Source organism: Oncorhynchus keta, chromosome 15, assembly GCF_023373465.1.
Source record: "Oncorhynchus keta strain PuntledgeMale-10-30-2019 chromosome 15, Oket_V2, whole genome shotgun sequence".
Classification (NCBI taxonomy): Eukaryota; Metazoa; Chordata; class Actinopteri; order Salmoniformes; family Salmonidae; genus Oncorhynchus; species Oncorhynchus keta.
In genome coordinates this window covers 14,571,426-14,593,410 of record NC_068435.1, presented here as the reverse complement: position 1 = coordinate 14,593,410, position 21,985 = coordinate 14,571,426, and the positions used below count along the sequence as shown (strand labels likewise).

The 21,985-nt window shown below is 41.9% G+C and overlaps 1 protein-coding gene across 2 annotated transcripts; it reads right to left on the bottom strand.

Moving 5' to 3' along the window:
* Positions 1–267: 267 nt before the first annotated feature.
* Positions 268–21,375, bottom strand: LOC118394485 (metal-response element-binding transcription factor 2-like). 2 transcript variants are annotated; one of them, XM_035787704.2, is made up of 15 exons: positions 21,181–21,375; positions 20,389–20,605; positions 20,195–20,276; positions 17,745–17,840; positions 16,677–16,774; positions 15,502–15,626; positions 15,311–15,406; positions 15,134–15,202; positions 14,711–14,834; positions 6,384–6,451; positions 6,133–6,306; positions 4,444–4,552; positions 4,278–4,321; positions 4,076–4,183; positions 268–3,163 (listed from the first exon to the last, which is right to left on the bottom strand). In XM_035787704.2, exons 1-15 carry the CDS (start codon positions 21,183–21,185, stop codon positions 2,791–2,793), a joined length of 1,788 nt encoding a protein of 595 aa, XP_035643597.1. In that variant the 5' UTR covers positions 21,186–21,375; the 3' UTR covers positions 268–2,790. The 2 variants fall into 2 exon arrangements, with proteins under 2 accessions (XP_035643597.1, XP_035643598.1); XM_035787705.2 differs by having other exon boundaries at positions 4,076–4,180; positions 21,181–21,374.
* Between the last annotated feature and the right edge of the window lie 610 nt (positions 21,376–21,985).

Below are 21,985 nucleotides of genomic sequence, written 5' to 3'. Positions count from 1 at the left end.
GAGATGACCACGTGACCATAATGACACAGCTGAGATGTAAGCCAACTACTGGAGTGAAATAAACACTAAGAATGATTATTTCTGGGTTAATGTTAACTAGCTGGTGACAATGTGTGACCTGAATTAATTCTTTACACTGTCTTACTTCATGGAAATGTAACATGCCATACATTTACTTGAAAAAAAGAAATATTCAAAAGCAAGATGACATACTGGAATCAAAACAAAAGTGCCAATGTGAAGAAAATAAATAAATAATGATATCAGTAGGCGTTTAGATATTTATTATTCGGCTGAAGAAGCCTGCCCAAAGCCAGTAGAAAACATAAAGATCCAGGGGTCTAACACCGGAACAACATACACACACAAGCATTTCACTACACCCGCAATAACATACGCTAAATGTGTATGTGACCAATAAAGTTTGATACAGAAGAAAAGCTTAAAATAACTTTTTTTAAATAAAGAGGTATCAACGTCAAGACCCAACTCCACTGCCTCAAGGGGAAAATGGCATTTTCTGAGAATAACAAAACACATCCAACAGCAAGAGGCTTTAACTGCTTGAACTCTTACAATGAAACAGGGTGGGGGGGAATACCTAGTCAGTTGTACAACTGAATGCATTCAAATGTAATATGAGTCTTCTGTATTGAACCTAACCCCTCAGAGGTGAAAGGAACTAAATATAAAAAATTTAAAAAACACTTCATGAGATAAGTGGAAGATCATGTTTTCAGATGACCTAAGACATTTGTGACCCTGTAGCATAATGGACTGAACTGCAGCTTTTTGAAAACAACCAGTCACAGAGGAAATATATGAGGAATGACTAAATGAACGCTACATTTTCTTTAAAATGAACTTCAATGAAATACTGACACCACAGAAAATGTTCCAATGTTCCATCAATAACATGTTATATTCCAAATCGTTGAGGTACATCATACATATAGTAAAGTTGCTGAGCATATCCTGAGTGGGTTCTCGGTGAGCTGGCTGTACCAGCAGACGTCTGGCTAAGTGCACAGTTCTGAGTAAAAGGTGAAATAAATAGCACCTGAAATAAAAAACAAAAAGGCCCGAGTCAGAAGAAACCAAAATATTGTTGCGGTTTGTTGCTGATGCCAATCTTGCGGTCAAGTGATTGAAATACAAAAACAATTGTCTTTCGAGACTTATGTTGCATAGGCGGCTTTAAGAACTGAAATCAGTTTTATTTGTTTAAGTAAAAAGGTCCATGAGATTTTTGCATTCAATGTTAGCACTGATCAAAGTCATAAAATATAACCGCACAGAGGGAAGAAAATTAAGGAACAAAGTCCTTTTTAAAAGGTTCATAAATGTAACTGTAGATATCTAAAAGTACAATGATTGCATATTTTTAAAAATGCAGCAAAAATGTTTATCTTCAGAACATACAGTGGGGCAAAAAAAGTATTTAGTCAGCCACCAATTGTGCAACTTATTTTCCACCATAATTTGCAAATAAATTCATTAAAAATCCTACAATGTGATTTTCTGGATTTTTTTTCTAATTTGTCTGTCATAGTTGAAGTGTACCTATGATGAATTATTTAATTACAGGCCTCTCATCTTTTTAAGTGGGAGAATTTGCACAATTGGTGGCTGACTAAATACTTTTTTGCCCCACTGTATATTGTAGAACACAAGTAAAAACGTGGGTACATTACTCAACCTTTCAAATGTAACAAGGCCTAACGGTACCAGTTACCACATAAACATGAATTCAGTCACTAACGTTCTTTCACACAAGCTCAGCCCTCAAAGCAAATTCTACCAGTAATTAATAATGCATTAGAAAAAGTCTGAGTAAAATCTTGACATAGTGTAGATTTGGACTAGAACACAGTGAAATTAATACTATTCATAGTGAGATGATTTGCAGAACATTAAGCAGAGATTAGAGCTAGAGGTTACATGCTTTCAGCTGCCAAGACAGAAAAGAGAAACTTCATATCTCGAAGTGATTTTATGAGCCTGGGTACAACGGGTTCAGGAGAATTGCTGAGAACAGGCTGAACTTGATACAGTATGTGCAATCAAATCCAAATCGTAAAAAAAATGAACTGTCTCACTAGACACTCGAGGCATATCAATAAAAACGTAGAAAAGTAAAGATATATAATAATTCATACTAAACAATAATAATAAACGGGTTTGCAGCAGCACAACATCATCTCTGTTGTTTGAGTCCCTCTCGAACATCAACTACTCGCAAACACTTTCAACATATCAGGTCAGGCGCAAAGACACTCAAACACCATTCACACCCCCTACCTAGCCACTCTAAACACCATTAATTTTACATTATGTCAAAGCTGATCTCTTAACCTCTTCAGTTTACAAAACCGAAACAGATCTCAAACACAAAAGACAAGGTCACAGAAAGACCATATCACTGGAGCATATCACTGGAAACGCAAGTGCCGTTCCAGACTGGGCAACACGGGGAAGCCCGATCTCAGAAGGAGAGTGCAATTAAGCAGAAGGGGCGTGGTGTATGACCAATATACCACGGCTAAGGGCTGTTCTTAGGCTGTTCATATACCACAAACCCCCGAGGTGCCTTATTGCTATTATAAACTGGTTACCAATGTAATTAGAGCAGTAAAAATAAATGTCATACCCGTGGTATACGGCCTGATATACCACAGCTTTCAGCCAATCAGCATTCAGAACCACCCAGTTTACAATGCTTTATAAACGCTGTATAAACATGTTAAGCGCTACGTATGTGTAATAAACTACGTAAGCGCTATGACAAGTTTAGGAGGCAGTGACGCCCTCCCACTCCACCAGGTATTGAACCTTGCCGTCCAGGGTGACCCGGCGAGCTAGGATGCGGTACTTCTCCCCGCACTCCAGGCGGCCTGCCACCCCAAAGTAGCTACTGATTGAGCTCTTCAGGTGGGACAGCTGACCACCTTGGCCCAGCCCGTGCACTATGTCTGTGGAGTGGAGCCCCGGCAGGGGGTTGGGGGGCTCTGGGAGGTGTTGGGGGTCTGGCTGGTGAGGAGGGGGGATCTCAGGGTTGGGGGGCTGGAGGGGGGCCCGACGTGGCCGGCCCCGTCTCCTCTTCAGGGGGGGCTGGGCGATGGGCCAGTGGCGACCCGTGAACGTCTTACTGGAGCTACACAAGCTGGGGAGGAATAGGGAAGAGAAAGAGCGAGAGGCGAGAGAGAGAATTAGTGAGGTTGTGCACTGATGTTGGGCTGTTAGGTCTGGCTCGCAGTCAGCGTTCCAATTCATCCCAAAGGTGTTCGATGTGGTTGAGGTCAGGGCTCTGTGCAGGGCAGTCAAGTTCTTCCACACGGATAGACAAATCATTTCCGTATGGACCTCGCTTTGTGCACCGACATGCTGAAACATGAAAGGGCCTTCCCAAAAACGGTTGTCAAAGTTGGAAGTACAGAATAGTCTAGAATGTCACTATGCGGTAGGATTTCCCTTCACTGTAACTAAAGAGCCTAGCCCAAACGATGAAAAAAATAGGCCCAGACCATTATTCCTCCTCCACCAAACGTCATAGTTGGCAAAATGCACTAGGGCAGGTAGCGTTATCCTGGCATCCACCAAAACCAGATTCGTCCGTCGGACTGCCAGATGGTGAAGCTTGATTCATCACTTCTGAGAAGGCGTTTCCACTGCACCAGATTCCAATGGTGGCGAGCTTACGCCACTCCAACCGACGCTTGGCAACGCACATGGGAATCTTAGGCTTGTGTGAGGCTGCTCGGCCATGGAAACCCATTTCATGAAGCTCCCAACAAACAGTTATTGTGCTGGTGTTGCTTCAAGAGGCAGTACAGAACTCGGAAGTGAGAGTTGCAACTGAAGACAGAATTTTTACGCGCTTCAGCACATGGCGGTCCCGTTCTGTGAGCTTGTTTGGCCTACTACTTCGCAGCTAAGACGTTTGTCTACGGCGATTGCATGGCTGCATGCTCGATTTTATACACGTCAGCAGCTGGCATGGCTGAAATAGCCGAATCAACTAATTTGAAGGGATGTCCACATACTTGGTGTACCATAATGTGATTGTAGAATGTACCTGGACTGTCTGGAGAGGCTAGTTGAGGTAGTTTCAGTGGTGCGGACGGCACTGATGGATTCCATCTCGGAGGTACTGGAGGAGGGACGAGATCTGTCACTCCTGCTGCTGGGAGTAAGGGAGTAAAGAAGAACATCACCATTCAACAGTTTCACAAACTGAGCAAACTTTTCACAAATTACATTTTTGGGGGATAGCTGACCTCCTTAAGGACTGGGTATCCAGAGGTGGTGGTGGCTTCATATCCTTCAGGGAGGATAAAAAGGTATTACACATCTCAATGGATGAACAACATACCTCTAAAAATGTTTTAACTTTGGGTAAAGGTGTTAACGTTGATCAATAGAAGTAGTATTAAACACACACACCTGGGCCAAGAGTTCACTGGAGCGACTTCGCTTGGCCAGAGTAGCCAGGGAGTGACCTCCCTGTTTCTTCATCTTCTTGGCCTTCTTCACCACGCCATTGGTTACTTCACTGGAAACCCCAGATTTACACCGTCAAATTGAGTCATCATAGTTTACTGAAAAGGATAGTTCTCTTTTCTGGTCCCTTATCTTACCAGTCAACTTCAGGCTAACCAAACCCAACCAAAAGTACGGAAATAAAAACCAAAACAGTCTTACCAGGATACAGTGGGGCAAAAAAGTACTTAGTCAGCCACCAATTGTGCAAGTTCTCCCGCTTAAAAAGATGAGAGAGGCCTGTAATTTTCATCATAGGTACACTACTATAACAGACAAAATGAGAAACAAAATCCATAAAAATCACATTGTAGGATTTTTAATGAATTTATTTGCAAATTATGGTGGAAAATAAGTATTTGGTCAATAACAAAAGTTTATCTCAATACTTTGTTATATACCCTTTGTTGGCAATGACAGAGGTCAAATGTTTTCTGTAAGTCTTCACAAGGTTTTCACATACTGTTGCTGGTATTTTGGCCCATTCCTCCATGCAGATCTCCTATAGAGCAGTGATGTTTTGGGGCTGTTGCTGGGCAACACAGAATTTCAACTCCCTCCAAAGATTTATGGGGTTGAGATCTGGAGACTGGCTAGGCCACTCCAGGACCTTCAAATGCTTCTTACGAAGCCACTCCGTTGACCGGGCGGTGTGTTTGGGATCATTGTCATGCTGAAAGACCCAGCCACGTTTCATCTTCAATGCCCTTGCTGATGGAAGGAGGTTTTCACTCAAAATCTCACGATACATGGCCCCATTCATTCTTTCATTTATACGGATGGGTCGTCCTGGTCCCTTTGCAGAAAAACAGCCCCAAAGCATGATGTTTTCACCCACATGCTTCACAGTAGGAATGGTGTGCTTTGGATGCAACTCAGCATTCTTTGTCCTCCAAACACGACAAGTTGAGTTTTTACCAAAAGTTCTATTTTGGTTTCATCTGACCATATGACATTCTCCCAATCTTCTTCTGGATCATCCAAATGCTCTCCAGCAAACTTCAGACGGGCCTGGACATGTACTGGCTTAAGCAGGGGGACACGTCTGGCACTGCAGGATTTGAGTCCCTGGCGGCGTAGTGTGTTACTGCAGGTCTACAATTTTGTTTCTGGTGTCCTTTGACAGCTCTTTGGTCTTGGCCATAGTGGAGTTTGGAGTGTGACTCTTTGAGGTTGTGGACAGGTGTCTTTTATACTGATAACAAGTTCAAACAGGTTCCATTAATACAGGTAACGAGTGGACAGAGGAGCCTCTTAAAGAAGAAGTTACAGGTCTGTGAGAGCCAGAAATCTTGCTTGTTTGTAGGTGACCAAATACTTATTTTCCACCATTTGCAAATAAATTCATTAAAAATCCTACAATGTGATTTTCTGGATTTTCCCCCCTAATTTTGTCTGTCATAGTTGAAGTGTACCTATGATGAAAATTACAGGCCTCTCATCTTTTTAAGTGGGAGAACTTGCACAATTGGTGGCTGACTAAATACTTTTTTGCCCCAATGTTTTTAGCATGAAAAAAAAAAAAAGTTTTTAAATTAGTATGTTTTTTAATGAGTTTCTCATAACATAATTTAGTAGAAACTTGAGTTCCACCTTGTGTTGGTAAGAGGCTTGATAGCCTTCCTGCCTTTGATCTTGATCTCGTTGGAGGCCCTCTCTGGCTCCCCTCTGTTGGCCAGCAGGTCAGAGCTCTGGGGACCCGGAGGAAAACGGATCCTCAGCCCAAAGAGGTGCTTCTTCTTCTTGATCTCCTTCCCTGACATGAACCTAAGAGAGATGGACAAATGAGTGTGGATTTGTATGCTAACATTACAGAAATCATAAGGTCAGAGAGAGTTACTCACATGCTGTGGTTGCTATTCAGTGCTTCCAAAATACTTTCATATCGGTCCGACTGAGGAGTGGCTGAAAGCTGGATTTGGAAAAATGAAAAAGTCGGATTTATTTAGTGTTAAAATGTCATTTACTGCTGTATCAAATAAAATAAACCCAACAAAAATATAAAAACGCAACATGTAAAGTGTTGGTCCCATGTTTCATGAGGTGAAATAAAAGATACCAGAAATGTTCCAGATGCAAAAAAAGCTTATTTCTCTAAAATGTTGTGCAGAAATGTGATTACATCCCTGTTAATGACCATTTCTCCTTTGCCAAGATAATCCATCAACCTGACAGGTGTGGTATATCAAGAAGATGATTAAACGGCATGATCATTACACGGGTGCACCTTGTGCTGGGGACAATAAAATGCCACTCAAATGTTCAGTTTTGTCACACAACACAATGCCACAGATGTCTCAAGTTGAGGGAGGGTGCAATTGGCATGAAGACTGCAGGAATGTCCACCAGAGCTATTGCCAGAGAACTAAATGTTAAATTCTCTACCATAAGCTGCCTCCAACGTCATTTTAGAGAACTTGGCAGATTGTCCAACTGGCCTTACAATCGCAGACCATGTGTAACTCCGCCAGCCCATGATCTCCACATCGTCTGAGACAAGCCTCCCGGACAGCTGATGAAACTGAGTAGTATTTCTGTTTGCAATAAAGCCCTTTTGTGGGAAAAAAATAACTGATTCTGATTGCCTGGGCCTGGCTCCCCATTTATTTATTTTGGTTTTCCATTAAAACGATAAGAAAAAGTCAGAAATTTCAATTTAAAAAGTATAAAGAGGCTGAGCTGCTATCAGCAATATTTTGGGTCTCACACTTTCAGATGGTTAAGCAATGCACCTGTACTACCATTTTTGTACCTCAATTCCAGCTTGCACATTTTTTCCATTTAACTTCTCAAAGTACTGTACTTCCATACAGCACTTTGCTGCTGTCGCTTGCCTTTGGTCAGAGCATTGGGCCAGTAACTGGAAGGTTGCTGGATCAAATCCTCGAACTGACATGGTAAAAATCTGTCCTTCTGCCCCTGAGCAAGGCAGTTAACCCACTGTTCCCCAGGTGCCGAAGACGTGGGTGTCGATTAACTTAAGGTATAGGGGGCAGCATTTTCACTTTTGGATAAATAGCGTGCCCAATTTCAACTTCCTGCTACTCATGCCAAGAATATAAGATATGCATATTATTAGTAGATTTGGATAGAAAACACTTGAAGTTTCTAAAACTGTTGAATCATGAATCATGTCTGTGAGTATAACAGAACTTAGCAGGCAAAACCCTGCAAAACCCAGAGGACTAACCGTTCAGAATTGTGTTTTTTTTAGGTCTCTGTCTGTTCATTGAATTCTCACTGGGAAACTGTATTTCTTAGGAACTTGTTTTCAGTTCCTACCGCTTCCACTGGATGTCACCAGTCTTTGGAATTTGTCTGAGGTTATTAATTTGTGCAATGAAGAAGTACGGCCATCTAGGAACTGCGTAACACTATTGAGAGTTGCGCAAGACTTGAAAAGTAGCTTGGTTTGTTGTCTTCCTGTATTGAACACAGATAGACCCGACTTCAATTTGATTGATTATTAACGTTTAAAAATACCTAAAGTTGTATTACAAAAGTAGTTTTAAATGTTTTGGCAAAGTTTACAGGCAACTTTTGAAATATTTTGTAGTGACGTTGCGCAATTTAGAAGCTGTTTTTTTTCTGGATCAAACGCACCAAATAAATGGACATTTTGGATATATATGGACGGAATTAATCGAACAAAAGGACCATTTGTGATGTTTATGGGACATATTGGAGTGCCAACAAAAGAAGCTCGTCAAAGGTACGGCATGTTTTATATTTTAATTCTGCGTTTTGTGTAGCGCCTGCAGGGTTGAAATATGCTACCCTCTTTGTTTACTGTTGTGCTATCATTTTAAAAATCTGACATGTTGGCTGGATTCACAACGAGTGTAGCTTTAATTTAGTATCTTACATGTGTGATTTAATGAGTTAGATTTTTATATAATTTATTCAAATTTTCCCTGGCTTTTGGCAGAATGGGACGCAAGCGTCCCCTATACCATAAGAAGTTAAGGCAGCCCCCCGCACCTCTCTGATTCAGAGGGGTTGGGTTAAATGCGGAAGACGCACTTCAGTTGAATACATTCAGTTGGACAACTGACTAGGTATCCCACTTTCCCCTTTCCAATTGTTAATGACGTAATGGTGGGGAGTTGAATTCCGGTGTCGAATCCCATTTCTGAGTATCAAGACACCAGAATCGACTCCTAAGATTAAGTGTTTTTGGATCGGAGGAGACGGATTAGTTGCCGTACTCCCGAGAACACAAACACCTGCATTTTCATACCGAGGGACGGAGTGAGAGGGAAGGGGCACAGTATAGGCAGGTCGGCCACCAGGCAGACAGTCAGAACCATGCACTGGGCCTATCTATCAGCAATCAAAAGCTGTATCTCGCAAGTTCTTGGCTTATAATGTCGCACTTCAGTAAAGCAGGGCCTATCATCAATGAATAGGATGGAATATTCCACATGCAACAGACCGAAGACTGATCAAACTCGCATCACTAGAGAAGAGGGGACAGGCAGAACAGCGCGAGGGTGCGAGAGGAAGGGGCAGGCAGAACAGCGCGAGGGAGAGAGAGGAAGGGGCAGGCAGAACAGCATGAGGGAGAGAGAGGAAGGGGCAGGCAGAACAGCATGAGGGAGCGAGAGGAAGGGGCAGGCAGAACAGCATGAGGGAGCGAGAGGAAGGGGCAGGCAGAAAAGCGCGAGGGAGCGAGAGGAAGGGGCAGGCAGAACAGCGTGCATACATCTTGGTAATCTGTATCTCGCAATATCTTGTACGGCTCACAAATTCACCAAAGTAGCCCAAAGTTTGCCTCTTGCTCTCTGGTTTTTATTTAAATTACACAACTTTCCCCAGGCAAAATATCCAAGATGGCATAGCAGTCAAACACCTGTTGTAGAGGTTGACCGATTAATCGGAATGGCCGATTAATTTGGGCCGATTTCAAGTTCATAACAATCGGAAATCGGTATTTTTGGACACAGATTTGGCTGATAAAATATATATATATATTTTTTTTTTAACACCTTTATTACACTAGGCAAGTCAGTTAAGAACACATTCTTATTTTCAATGACAGCCTAGGAACAGTGAGTTAACTGCCTTGTTCAACCTTGTCAGCTCGGGGAGTCAATCTTGTAACCTAACAGTTAACTCGTCCGACGCTCTAACCACCTGCCTCTCATTACACTCCACGAGGAGCCTGCCTGTTACGCGAATGCAGTAAGAAGCCAAGGTAAGTTGCTAGCTAGCATTAAACTTATCTTATAAAAAACAATCAATGAATCATAATCACTAGTTATAAATTCACATGGTTGATGATATTACTAGTTTATCTAGCGAGTCCTGCATTGCATATAATCGATGCGGTGCGCATTCGCGAAAAAGGACTAGTTGCTCCAACGTGTACATAACCATAAACATCCATGCCTTTCTTAAAATCAATACACAAGTGTATATTTTTAAACCTGCATATTTAGTTAATATTGCCTGCGAACATGGATTTATTTTAGGTAAATTGTGTCACTTCCCTTGCAACAGAGTCAGGGTATATGTAGCAGTTTGGGTCGCCTGGCTCGTTGCGAACTGTGTGAAGACTATTTCTTCCTAACAAAGACAGCCAACTCCGCCAAACGGGGGATGATTTAACAAAAGCGCATTTGCGAAAAAAGCACAATCGTTACACAACTGTACCTAACCATAAACATCAATGCCTTTCTTAAAATCAATACTCAGAAGTATATAATTTTAAACCTGCATATTTAGCTAAAAGAAATCCAGGTTAACAAGCAATATTAACCAGGTGAAATTGAATCACTTCTCTTGCGTTCATTGCACGCAGTCAGTGTATATACAACAGTTTGGGCCGCCTGGCTCGTTGCGAACTAATTTGGAAGAATTTTACGTAATTATGACACAACACTGAAGGTTGTACAATGTAACAGCAATATTTAGACTTAGGGATGATAAAATACAGAACGGTTCCGTATTTCACTGAATAAACGTTTAGTTTTCGAAATGATCGTTTCTGGATTCAACCATATTAATGATCAAAGGCTCGTATTTCTGTGTGTTATTATGGTATAATTAAGTCTATGATTTGATATTTGATAGAGCAGTCTGACTGAGCGGTAGTAGACAGCAGCAGGCTCGTAAGCATTCATTCAAACAGCACTTTCATGCGTTTTGCCAGCATGCTTCAATCATTGAGCTGTTTATGACTTCAAGCCTATCAAATCCCGAGACTAGGCTGGTGTAACCGATATGAAATGGCTAGCTAGTTAGCGGGGTGCGTGCTAATAGCGTTTCAAACGTCACTCGCTCTGAGACTTGGAGTAGTTGCTCCCCTTGCTCTGCAAGGGCCGCGGATTTTGTGGAGCGATGCTTCTAGGGTGGCTGTTGTCGATGTGTTCCTGGTTAGAGTCCAGGTAGGGGCGAGGAGAGGGACGGAAGCTATACTGTTACACTGGCAATACTAAAGTGCCTATAAGAACATCCAATAGTCAAAGGTATATGAAATACAAATGCTATAGAGATAAATAGTCCTATAAATACAATATTAACTACAACCTAAAACCTCTTACCTTGGAATATTGAAGTCTCGTGTTAGAAGGAACCACCAGCTTTCATATGTACTCATGTTCTGAGCAAGGAACTTAAACTTAGCTTTCTTACATGGCACATATTGCACTTTTACTTTCTTCTCAAACACTTTGTTTTTGCATTATTTAAACTAAATTGAACATGTTTCATTATTTATTTATTTATTTGAGGCAACATTTTTATTGATGTATTATATTAAGTTAAAATAAGTGTTCATTCAGTATTGTTGTAATTGTCATTATTACAAATAAAATTAAATCGGCATCTGCTTTTTTTGGTCCTCCAATAATCGATATCGGCGTTGAAAAATCATAATCGGTCAACCTCAAGTCTGTTGTCTTGTCCCATCCCATGTATATATATATTTTATTATTGATTTCTTCAAATATATATCATTTTTTACATCTCAATTTCCATCTACTAACTGAACATACTCTCCTGCAACCCGCCTCACCCAATGTGGTACGGATCTGCCACTCTGCACAGCACGATATCAACCCAGAGCATATCGGACTGCTTTTTCTCTACCACATCTCAGGATTCCTACCGCAAGCTCTGAACCTTTGCACCGGCTCATTGCAGCAAGCTAGCTGCTATCCGAGTGGCTACTCCTGGCTAACGTCTCTGTCCCAAAGCAAGCACCAGTTAGCCTGGAGCTAGCCTGGAGCTCGGCCCATCTCCTGGCTAGCCGAAGAGGTCCATCAGCCAATTATTGTGCTTCAAGACATATTTTGCCATTGGCCTGAACCCTTTTACTGCCAACAGAGCCTAGCCGATCCATCACGACTGGTCTGCCAACATAACCGTCCGAGGGGGTTTCAACAGGCTCCTCAGTTGCGACGTACCATCTGCTATCCCAGGCCCGCTAACTGTCTGAATCGCCGTGTCTCCAGCTTGCCTAGCTACCCTAATGACTTGTCCATTGCTGCTTTTGTTAGTGAAGGTCTTACTTCACTGTAGAGCCTCCAGTCCTGCTCAATATGCCGCAGCTAACCCTTTTGTTCCACCCCCCACACATGCGGTGACCTTACCTGGTCTAAACGATGTCTCTAGAGACAAAACCTCTCTCATCGTCACTCAATGCCTAGGTTTACCTCCACTGTATTCACATCCTACCATACCCGTGTCTGTACATTATGCCTTGAATCTATTCTTCCACGCCAAAAAACCTGCTCCTTTTACTCTCTGTTCCGAATGCACGAGACCACCAGTTCTTATAGCCTTTAGCCTTATCCTACTCCTCCTCTGATGATGTAGAGGTTAACCCAGGCCCTGCAGCGCCTAGCTCCACTCCCATTCCCCAGGGGCTCTCATTTGTTGACTTCTGTAACCGTAAAAGCCTTGGTTTCATGCATGTTAAAATGAGAAGCCACCTCCTCCGTAAGTTTGTTTTATTCACTGCTTTAGCACACTCCGCCAACCCGGATGCCATAGCCGTGTCTAAATCCTGGCTTAGGAAGGCCACCAAAAATCCTGAAATTTCCATCCCTACTATAACATTTTCCGACAAGACAGAACTGCCAAAGGGGGCAGAGTTGCAATTTACTGCAGAGAGAGCCCGCAGAGTTCTGTCATACTTTCCAGGTCTGTGCCCAAACAATTCAAGCTTCTACTTTTAAAAACCCACCGTTCCAGAAACAAGTCATTCACCATTGCCGCTTGTTATAGACCCCCTTCAGCCCCCAGCTGTGCCCTGGACACCATATGTGAATTGATTGCCCCCCCATCTACCTTCAGATATCGTACTGTTAGGTGACCTAAACTGGGACGTGCTTAACTTCTTGGTGACAGGGGGCAGTGTTTTCACGTCCGTATGAAATGCATGCCCAAATTCAACTGCCTGCTACTCATGCCCAGAAGATAAGATATGCATATTATTAGTAGATTTGGATAGAAAACACTGAAGTTTCTAAAACTGTTTGAATCATGTCTGAGTATAACAGAACTTATTTAGCAGGTGAAACACCAAGGACAAAACATTTAGATATTTTTTGTTTTTTTGAGGTCACTCTCTTTTCAATAAGTTTTCATTGGGAATCCAGATTTCTAAGGGACCTTCTTGCCATTCCTATCTAATCCACTGGATGTCAACAGTCTTTAGAAATTGGTTGAGGTTCTTCCTTTGTGTAATGAAGTAGTATGGCCATCTTGAACGAGGGTAACTTGAAGTGTCCTGTTAGAGGCGCGTGACCAGAAAGCATGCTACAGTTTGTTTTCCTCCTGTATTGAACACAGATCATTCCATCCTCAATTTTATGTGAAAAATGTACGTTAAAAATACCTAAAGTTGTAATACAAAAGTAGTTTGAAATGTTTTGGCAAAGTTTACAGGTAACTTTTGAGATCATTTGGAGTCACATTGCGCAATTTGGAACCGGTGTTGTTCTGGATCAAACGCGCCAAATAAATGGACATTTTGGATACACAGTGGGGCAAAAAAGTATTTTGACATTATGACAGACAAAATTAGAAAAAAAAAATGCAGAAAATTGTAGGATTTTTTATGAATTTCTTTGCAAATTATGGTGGAAAATAAGTATTTGGTCACCTACAAACAAACAAGATTTCTGGCTCTCACAGACCTGTAACTTCTTCTTTAAGAAGAGTTAGGGTTAGGTGTATATGGACGGAATTAATCGAACAAAAGGACCATTTGTGATGTTTATGGGACATATTGGAGTGCCAACAGAAGAAGCTCGTCAAAGGCATGATTTATATTTTTATTTATGTGTTTTGTGTCGAGCCTGCAGGGTTTAAATATGCTTCTCTCGCTTTGTTTACTGTGGTGCTATCCTCAGATAATAGCACCGTTTGCTTTCGCCGAAAAGCCTTTTTGAAATCTGACATGTTGGCTCGATTCACAACAAGTGTAGCTTTAATTTGCTATCTTGCATGTGTGATTTTATGAAAGTTTGATTTTTATAGTAATTTGTAGCCTTGGCTTCTCAAATGACTGCCACGCCTGGTTCACTAACTACTTCTCTGATAAAGTTCAGTGTGTCAAATCGGAGGGCCTGTTGTCCGGACCTCTGGCAGTGTCTATGGGGGTACCACAGGGTTCAATTCTCGGGCTGACTCTTTTCTCTGTATATATATCAATGATGTCGCTCTTGCTGCTGGTGATTCTCTGATCCACCTCTACGCAGACGACACCATTCTGTATACATCTTCAGTGTTCATGGTAAATTGTAATCGTTTTGCCTCTATGGCCTATTCATTGCCTTACCTACCTATTCTTCTACATTTGCACGCACTGTACATAGATTTTTCTACTGTGTTATTGACTGTACGTTTGTTTATGTGTAACTCTGTTATTTTTGTCGCACTGGTTAGCTTCATCTTGGCCAGGTCGCAGTTGTAAATGAGAATTTGTTCTCAACTGGCCTACCTTGTTAAATAAAGGTGAAATAAATAAAAGGTCTTTATAGCCTATCATCTAGTTATGCTATAACACAGAAAATAATATGTTTGTGATAACGGCACTGTGATCATTTTTTGGGGGGGGAAACTATTTTTTTCTTGCTGTCAAGGATCACAATTTTGTTTAAACGTTTTAACATTTAAACATTCACACCCCTATTCCCAACTGTGTCAAGCTTCGTCCTACCTCCCCGAGCTGCATTTGCTCCCAGTTGTCATTGATGTAAGTCATCAGCTCCAGCTCAGAATCAAAGTACTTCTTCTTGTGAATCACACTCATGTTGTAGAGGCTCAGGTGTGCAACGTCCACCCTATTGGACAGAAACAAGGAAGGAAGCACAGAACAGCCACAAGTCAATGATTCAGTATGGGAATTGACGTGGAATAGAATAGCTTCATTTTGCCTAGAGGGAACTATGATAGACTGCTACTCCAGTTTCATCAAATAAATAAATAAATAAATAAACACACACAGTACTACTGTTAAACTGATTCAGTGTCATTGGGGTATCGTGATTGCTTCAACAGGTGGAAACAATAGATCAACAGCTCGAGTGAATAACATCAATCCGTCTCGTACACCAATCAATTCGACACAAGTTTCTCTCACCATCTAAGAGGCAGTCGTTTGAGGTACTCTGGTTCACTACTGCAAACTGAGCAAATAAATAGATAGAACCTGGTGAGAAAGAAGCACAAGAGTAGATTTATTTTCTTGCATGCCATAGGTAGTCACTCGGCACATGTTTCCTGAGAGATGACTTATCATACGAGGCTTGTTTAGTACCTGTCTCCATAGAGCATGGGCGTCTTAAAACACTGGATACATGCCTCGTGGAACCACTGCTTACACCTGTTGCACTGCAGCATCTTCAGGTACCAGCTAAAGGAGAGAGGGGTTAAAACAGTGTGTGTGTGCGTGCGTGTGCGTGTGCGCGTGTGCGTGTGCGTGTGTGTATGTGTATGTGTATGACTCACTCTCCAGGCCCTCCACAGTAGCAGTAACATTGCTGGATGTTAGTCTTGTGGCCCTGGTCCCAGGCCAGGTCCTCTAGGGAATAAGGTAGAGACTGCTTCAGCTCCTGCAGGGCTTTGGGACCCTTCTGTCAGAGAACACATACACCGGACTGTGAGCTCAATTTGGTTGGAGCATTCCCTTACTATTACTACAACCTTTTCACACAGTGGTTCTGTAATATGAATATTATGTGTGTGTTCACTTTCCAGTGTTTTCATGTTGCATTATGTTGTATTGTATTACAAACTGGATGGTTCGAGCCCTGAATGCTGTTGTATGAAAACAGTGTAGTACATCAGACTGTATATCACGGGTATGACAAAACATGTATATTTACTGCTCTAATTACATTGGTAACTAGTTTATAATAGCAATAAGGCACCTCAGGTATTTGTGGTACATGGCTAATATACCACGGCTAAGTGCTTTATCCAGGCACTCAGCGTTGAGTCGTGCAGAGAACAGCCCTTAGCCGTGGTATATTGGCCATATACCACACCCCCTCGGACCTTATTGCTTAATTAGTGTATTTATTTTTGTGTACCTTGCATGCTGAACTCACTAAAGAGTAAATGGATAATATACACAGACAAAACATTAGGAACACAGTCCTAATATTGCGTTGCACCCCTCTCTTTTGCCCTAAGAACAGCCTCAATTCCTCAGGGAATGGACTCTACAAGGTGTCGAAATCATTCCACAGGGATGCTGGCTCACGTTGACTCCAATGCATTCCACAGTTGTGTCAAGTTGGCTGGATGTCCTTTGGGTGGCGGACCATTCTTGATACACATGGGAAACTGTTGAGTGAAAAACCCAGCAGCATTGCAGTTCTTGACAAACCAGTGCAACTGGCACCTACAACCACACCCCATTCAAAGGAACTGAAATATTTTGTCTTACCCATTCACCCTCTGAATGGCACACATACACAATCCATGTCTCAATTGTCTGAAGGCTTAAAAATCCTTCTTTAACCTGTCTCCGCCCCTTCATCTACACTGATTAAAGTGGATTTAACAAGTGACATCAATAAGGGATCAAAGCTTTCACCTGGTCAGTCTGTCATGGAAAGAGCAGGTGTTCCTAATGTTTTGTACACTCAGTGTTAGTAATAATATAGTATCGTAAGTACCTCTGTTGTGGCGAACACACACTCCCTACAGAGCCACTTCTCATCGGTGTCGATCAGGCTGGAGTCGATGATGGGTGAGTGGCAGAGCTGGTGGTATCCTGAAAGGTAAAGACGGGTCACAGTTAAGAGATAATTACCATTGTATCAATACATTTTTCCAGAGGTGGGACCTCTAATGACTAGATAGCAAACAAGGAATCCTTAAATGGGATATGAACCTACAAACATCTGGCCCAAAGCATAATTAACCAAACTTGTCTTTGCGCTACAGGACAAAGAAGTTACATTTTGACCAGAGGGGGAACCAACCCTCTTGACAATGCGTCGCTCCACTTGAAATTTGCATAAAGTTTTTCCACCCCTCTGTTAGCAGGGCTTCACCCTCCCACAATTTCTCTGCATGTCCTCATTGAATATTAACGGGGGTGGAACATCTCTTGCCGAATTCGTTGTTGGTGAAAATCCACTCTTGGGATGGTGATTAAGCCCTACCTTGTCCACATTGTTATGATGGTGATTAAGCCCTACCCTGTCCACATTGTTATGATGGTGATTAAGCCCTACCCTGTCCACATTGTTATGATGGTGATTAAGCCCTACCCTGTCCACATTGTTATGATGGTGATTAAGCCCTACCCTGTCCACATTGTTATGATGGTGATTAAGCCCTACCCTGTCCACATTGTCATGATGGTGATTAATCCCTACCCTGTCCACATTGTTATGATGGTGATTAAGCCCTACCCTGTCCACATTGTTATGATGGTGATTAAGCCTTACCCTGTCCACATTGTTATGATGGTGATTAAGCCCTACCCTGTCCACATTGTTATGATGGTGATTAAGCCCTACCCTGTCCACATTGTTATGATGGTGATTAAGCCCTACCCTGTCCACATTGTTATGATGGTGATTAAGCCCTACCCTGTCCACATTGTTATGATGGTGATTAAGCCCTACCCTGTCCACATTGTTATGATGGTGATTAATCCCTACCCTGTCCACATTGTTATGATGGTGATTAAGCCCTACCCTGTCCACATTGTTATGATGGTGATTAAGCCCTACCTTGTCCACACTTGTCGCAGATGACAATCTCGTTGGGATCCTCTGAGCACTCATCCTGGCATATTGTGCAGACCATGTCCTCTCCTCCCTCGTCCCCTAAAAAAAACACAGGTGGGATGAGTCATTCCTCTAGATCAGGGTTTCCTAAACTCTGTCCTGGGGCCCCTCCTGGGGCCATATTTAGTTTTTTGACATAGCACTACACAGTTGATTCAAATAATCAAAGCTTGATGATGAATTGGTTATTTGAGTCAGGGTGTAGTACTAGGGAAAAAAACTAAATGTGCACACGTGGGGGGGGGGGACCAAGTTTGGGGAACTCTGCTCTAAACGACAGAAAGATCAACAACGCATAACAGTTCACTTTTGTACTTTATAATGACAAACAAAGGTGCGAGACCATGGTGGGAAGTCTCCATTTCACCAATGTGATGTGTGCACAGTGCTATATGCAGTCCTATCTCCACAAACCTATCCCCATGTGCTACCAATCCAACATAATCAAACAAGATATGCTACTTTCACCCAAAGTTGACTGAAAAAGGAATCTGTCATTCATATCCAGTCCAAAGAGAGAGGGGCCCTTTTTTGAAGTGGATGTCATTTATTATAGAAGTTAAACACTTTTATTTATTTTTTTTGCAACACCTGCAACCTCACAAAATAAAATGGCGTAGTCTAGCATGCTGACCACACCACTCCCGTCTCGTGCGCTGCAAAATAATGCATGTTATTCAATCATTGCACCCACACTGCTCGCGCGTGTCTGCGTAGCAAGGTGCTAAAATATAACGTGGTTCTATTTGTGACGCTTGACGCACTGCAAGTCCCACCTCCTCATTGGTTTTCAGGAGCATATATCCACATGGGTGATTGAAAGACGAACTGAGGTCAACAAAGTTGGTTGCCAACCGCCATATAAAGTCCAAAGAAGAAGCCTGAAGGAGGAGAGATTACTAGAAACAAACTTTTACCCTTTTATCTATGGATTAATTGTCGGAGAAGACCTAGTGCATTTCAGGTAAAATAACAACCCAATGTTTATATCCCAGGACAAATTTTCTAGCAACAGCAAGCAAGCTAGCTAAATTACCATAAATGTCTCATGCTTTTCGACCTGTCCCCAAATTAATATAGTTGGTTCAGAGGTTGTTTTGATATTTCAACCTGCGTGTCCTGATCGGGTCTGGTGTAGGTGTACAAAATGGCGATGGCGGACGCACAGTCTGGTCAGAGTGTAAGCATCAGTGTAGGTAGCCCATCTGTATACAGCCCATCTATCTACCTCATCCCCATACTGTATTTATTTATTTAGCTCCTTTTGCACCACAGTATGTCTACTTGCACATCCATCTTTTGCACATCTACCATTCCAGTGTTTAATTGCCATATTGTAATTACTTCGCCACCATGGCCTATTTATTGCCTTAACTCCCTTATTTGACCTAATTTGCACTCACTGTATATAGACTTTGTTTTCTTTTTTTCTACTGTATTATTGACTATATGTTTTGTTCATTCCATGTGTAACTCTGTTGTTGTATGTGTCGAACTGCTATGCTTTATCTTGGCCAGGTCACAGTGGCAAATGAGAACTTGTTCTCAACTAGCTTACCTGGTTAAATAAAGGCGAGAAAAAAAAGGAGGAGAAAAAAATCAGTGCAAAGGCCATAGAATATGAACTTTATAACTTTAGGTGACTTTAGTTGAGAGGCCCAACTTAAATTAATTCCTACTCAAATACAACTGGGGGTGCCATTTGAGGTTCAACATAACACAATCACATTTTCTGCCACTTAGAATAAATATGATTGTCCAATTCCAATATGTCAAACATCAGTCATGAGTCATCTAACTAAAAATAGGTGCTAATAGATGACAATTAATTTCTAGGCCCCTCCCTGAAGTGGGACTCATTAACATGTATAAAATTAACATTGTATGAACACAGTAGTAACACAGGCTGAGGAGTGCCTTCCCTATGCTTGACTGTGGGGAATTTACAGTTGGTGTAGGATATTCTGTGGTCTGTTAACTGTCAGGGACAAATTACAAAAGATAAACCAGGAGGAGATTGAAGAAATCTCAACCAAGGATATCAAGACAAGCGGAGATAGAATGACTGAGGGCAAGCCTAACGGAATGAATACACACATTTAACTGAAACTGTACATCCTGGAGAATAAATTATACTTTCTGAAAGCAAAATTCTAAGGATTCTGCCCACGGTCTATTGGCAGTATCTATGGAGAATATAGAAAGGCGTGTATTTTTACTAGCAGACGGCTTTTTTCTTTAGAGTGTAATACACACATATTACACAAATATCCAACAAGATGTAAGTTCAACATACTATCAAGCAAGCATAAAACAGTCCATTGCATTGACTATCAGAAATATGGAACTGGAACTTGACATGGCAGCATGTCTTGTGCAGAAGAACTACTTGCCTGTCTGAATGTCCTTCCACAGAACCCAGGACTTGGACCGATCTTCAAAGACAACAAAGCAGCGGTGCTTGTCCTTATTTATCTGAGGGAGAAAAAAAATATCAAGATCCTTTAATGCAAAATGACATAAGATGTGTCTGAAATTGCATTTACACCAAATTGAAACTTTCCACCTAGTAACTACAGGTGCTTACCTTTGTGATAGTCCCCAAATAAAACAGCCCATCCGACCATCGGGCTAGGACCTCTTGTCCCTCGTCAAACCTGTTGCCGAGCTTGGTGTCCGTGTCACCTCCATGTCTATCCTCGGTAGAGTGGACGCTGGTCAGGGACACTGGCGTCTTGCACTGCTGCCGAAGGGAATGTGCTTTCTGCTGGTGGACCGGCAAGCGCTCTAATGCCGTTGAGTCTCTGTCATATTGGAAGAGAGAGGTGAATTAATTCCTCCATCGCCCCCCCAAGAAAATAGGGCTCACTGTCAAGAGTTCATTGTATTGAAGCTACACCAAAGCAGCAGATCTGAGACACATTAAAAGGGGATTATTTCAATGGGAACACTGGAAAGCCAAATCACATTTTTTAAGTAACATTAGCAAGTCATGCACGCTTCTCAATATAGAATTGTCTAGAATTTGACAGGTTGCGTCAACTCAGCTGTCAAGTAACTCAACATACTAGATATCTTTGAGAAAATGAATAGTCTTGGGGTGTTAAGAGCCCTATCCCACTCTCTGCACCGTCACTTTTTCCTTTTGTTCGTGGGCTCGTTTGCTAGCTAGCTGTCTGGACATTTGCATCCGGGCTAAAATAATGAATTGATACTATTAACTTATACGTTTTCAGTTCAATGGCTAGCTGGATACATCATGTATGCAATTTGTCTTAGCAGTTGTCTACAGGCGCAGGTTTCGAACTATAACAGACGGAATGATTCTGGAGCGCACCCTCAGCGAATAACATGTTATTTTGATAAGTTTGCGAGCTACCTCATTCGGTCAGTTAGGAGGGTCAAAATGCCATATATATTGAAATACTCGGTCGTAACCCGTGATTGGCGTCTTGTCCAAATATCGGTAAATCTCTTTGAAATGCTCCTCTCAAAATATGACACAATATAAATTTTGTTTAGAAAATAACAAACGGGTCATTCTCCCCTAATACATTCGCCATTTTTATTTCCCGCTGATATGGGAGTGCATTATGGGAAGCGCTCGGTCAACCATGGCAGAAAGGGAGGCCCTACTCGGCGGGAAATTTGTTTCCCTCCAGCAGTTAGTGTTGTTTCGCCCACCAAGCAAGGAGTTTTTGTATGGAGGTCAATGAGAGTGTCGAATTTGGTCAACAACAAACAAATGTATGTCTTATTTGCTACGTGAAATTTATTTGATCCAATAGAAGTTTCATAATGCTGATATAAGTAGGGAAGGTGACATCCCGGAAACTTAAAGAAAAAACACTTTATTATCGGAGACGTCTCGGGATGGCTATGCATATGTTCATTAAATGAGGCTTGTAGCATAGCTTCACTCTCCACTGAATACAGGCAGTTGATGTCAACAACCCTCATCGAATATTTAAAAAAGGACAACAATAATGAGATGTCTCCATTACAGGAGATGAGATGTATCCACCAATCCAAAGAAAGGATAAGGCGGGAGCGAGACAGCCAGCAATGCCGCTTTGTGGACAACGACTCCCATTGTAAAGGCAGAGACATGTATCTTGGCACTATATCAATCATCTTCGATATAACTCGATATATTTGAAAATGAAGACAGGACACTTTTCCAA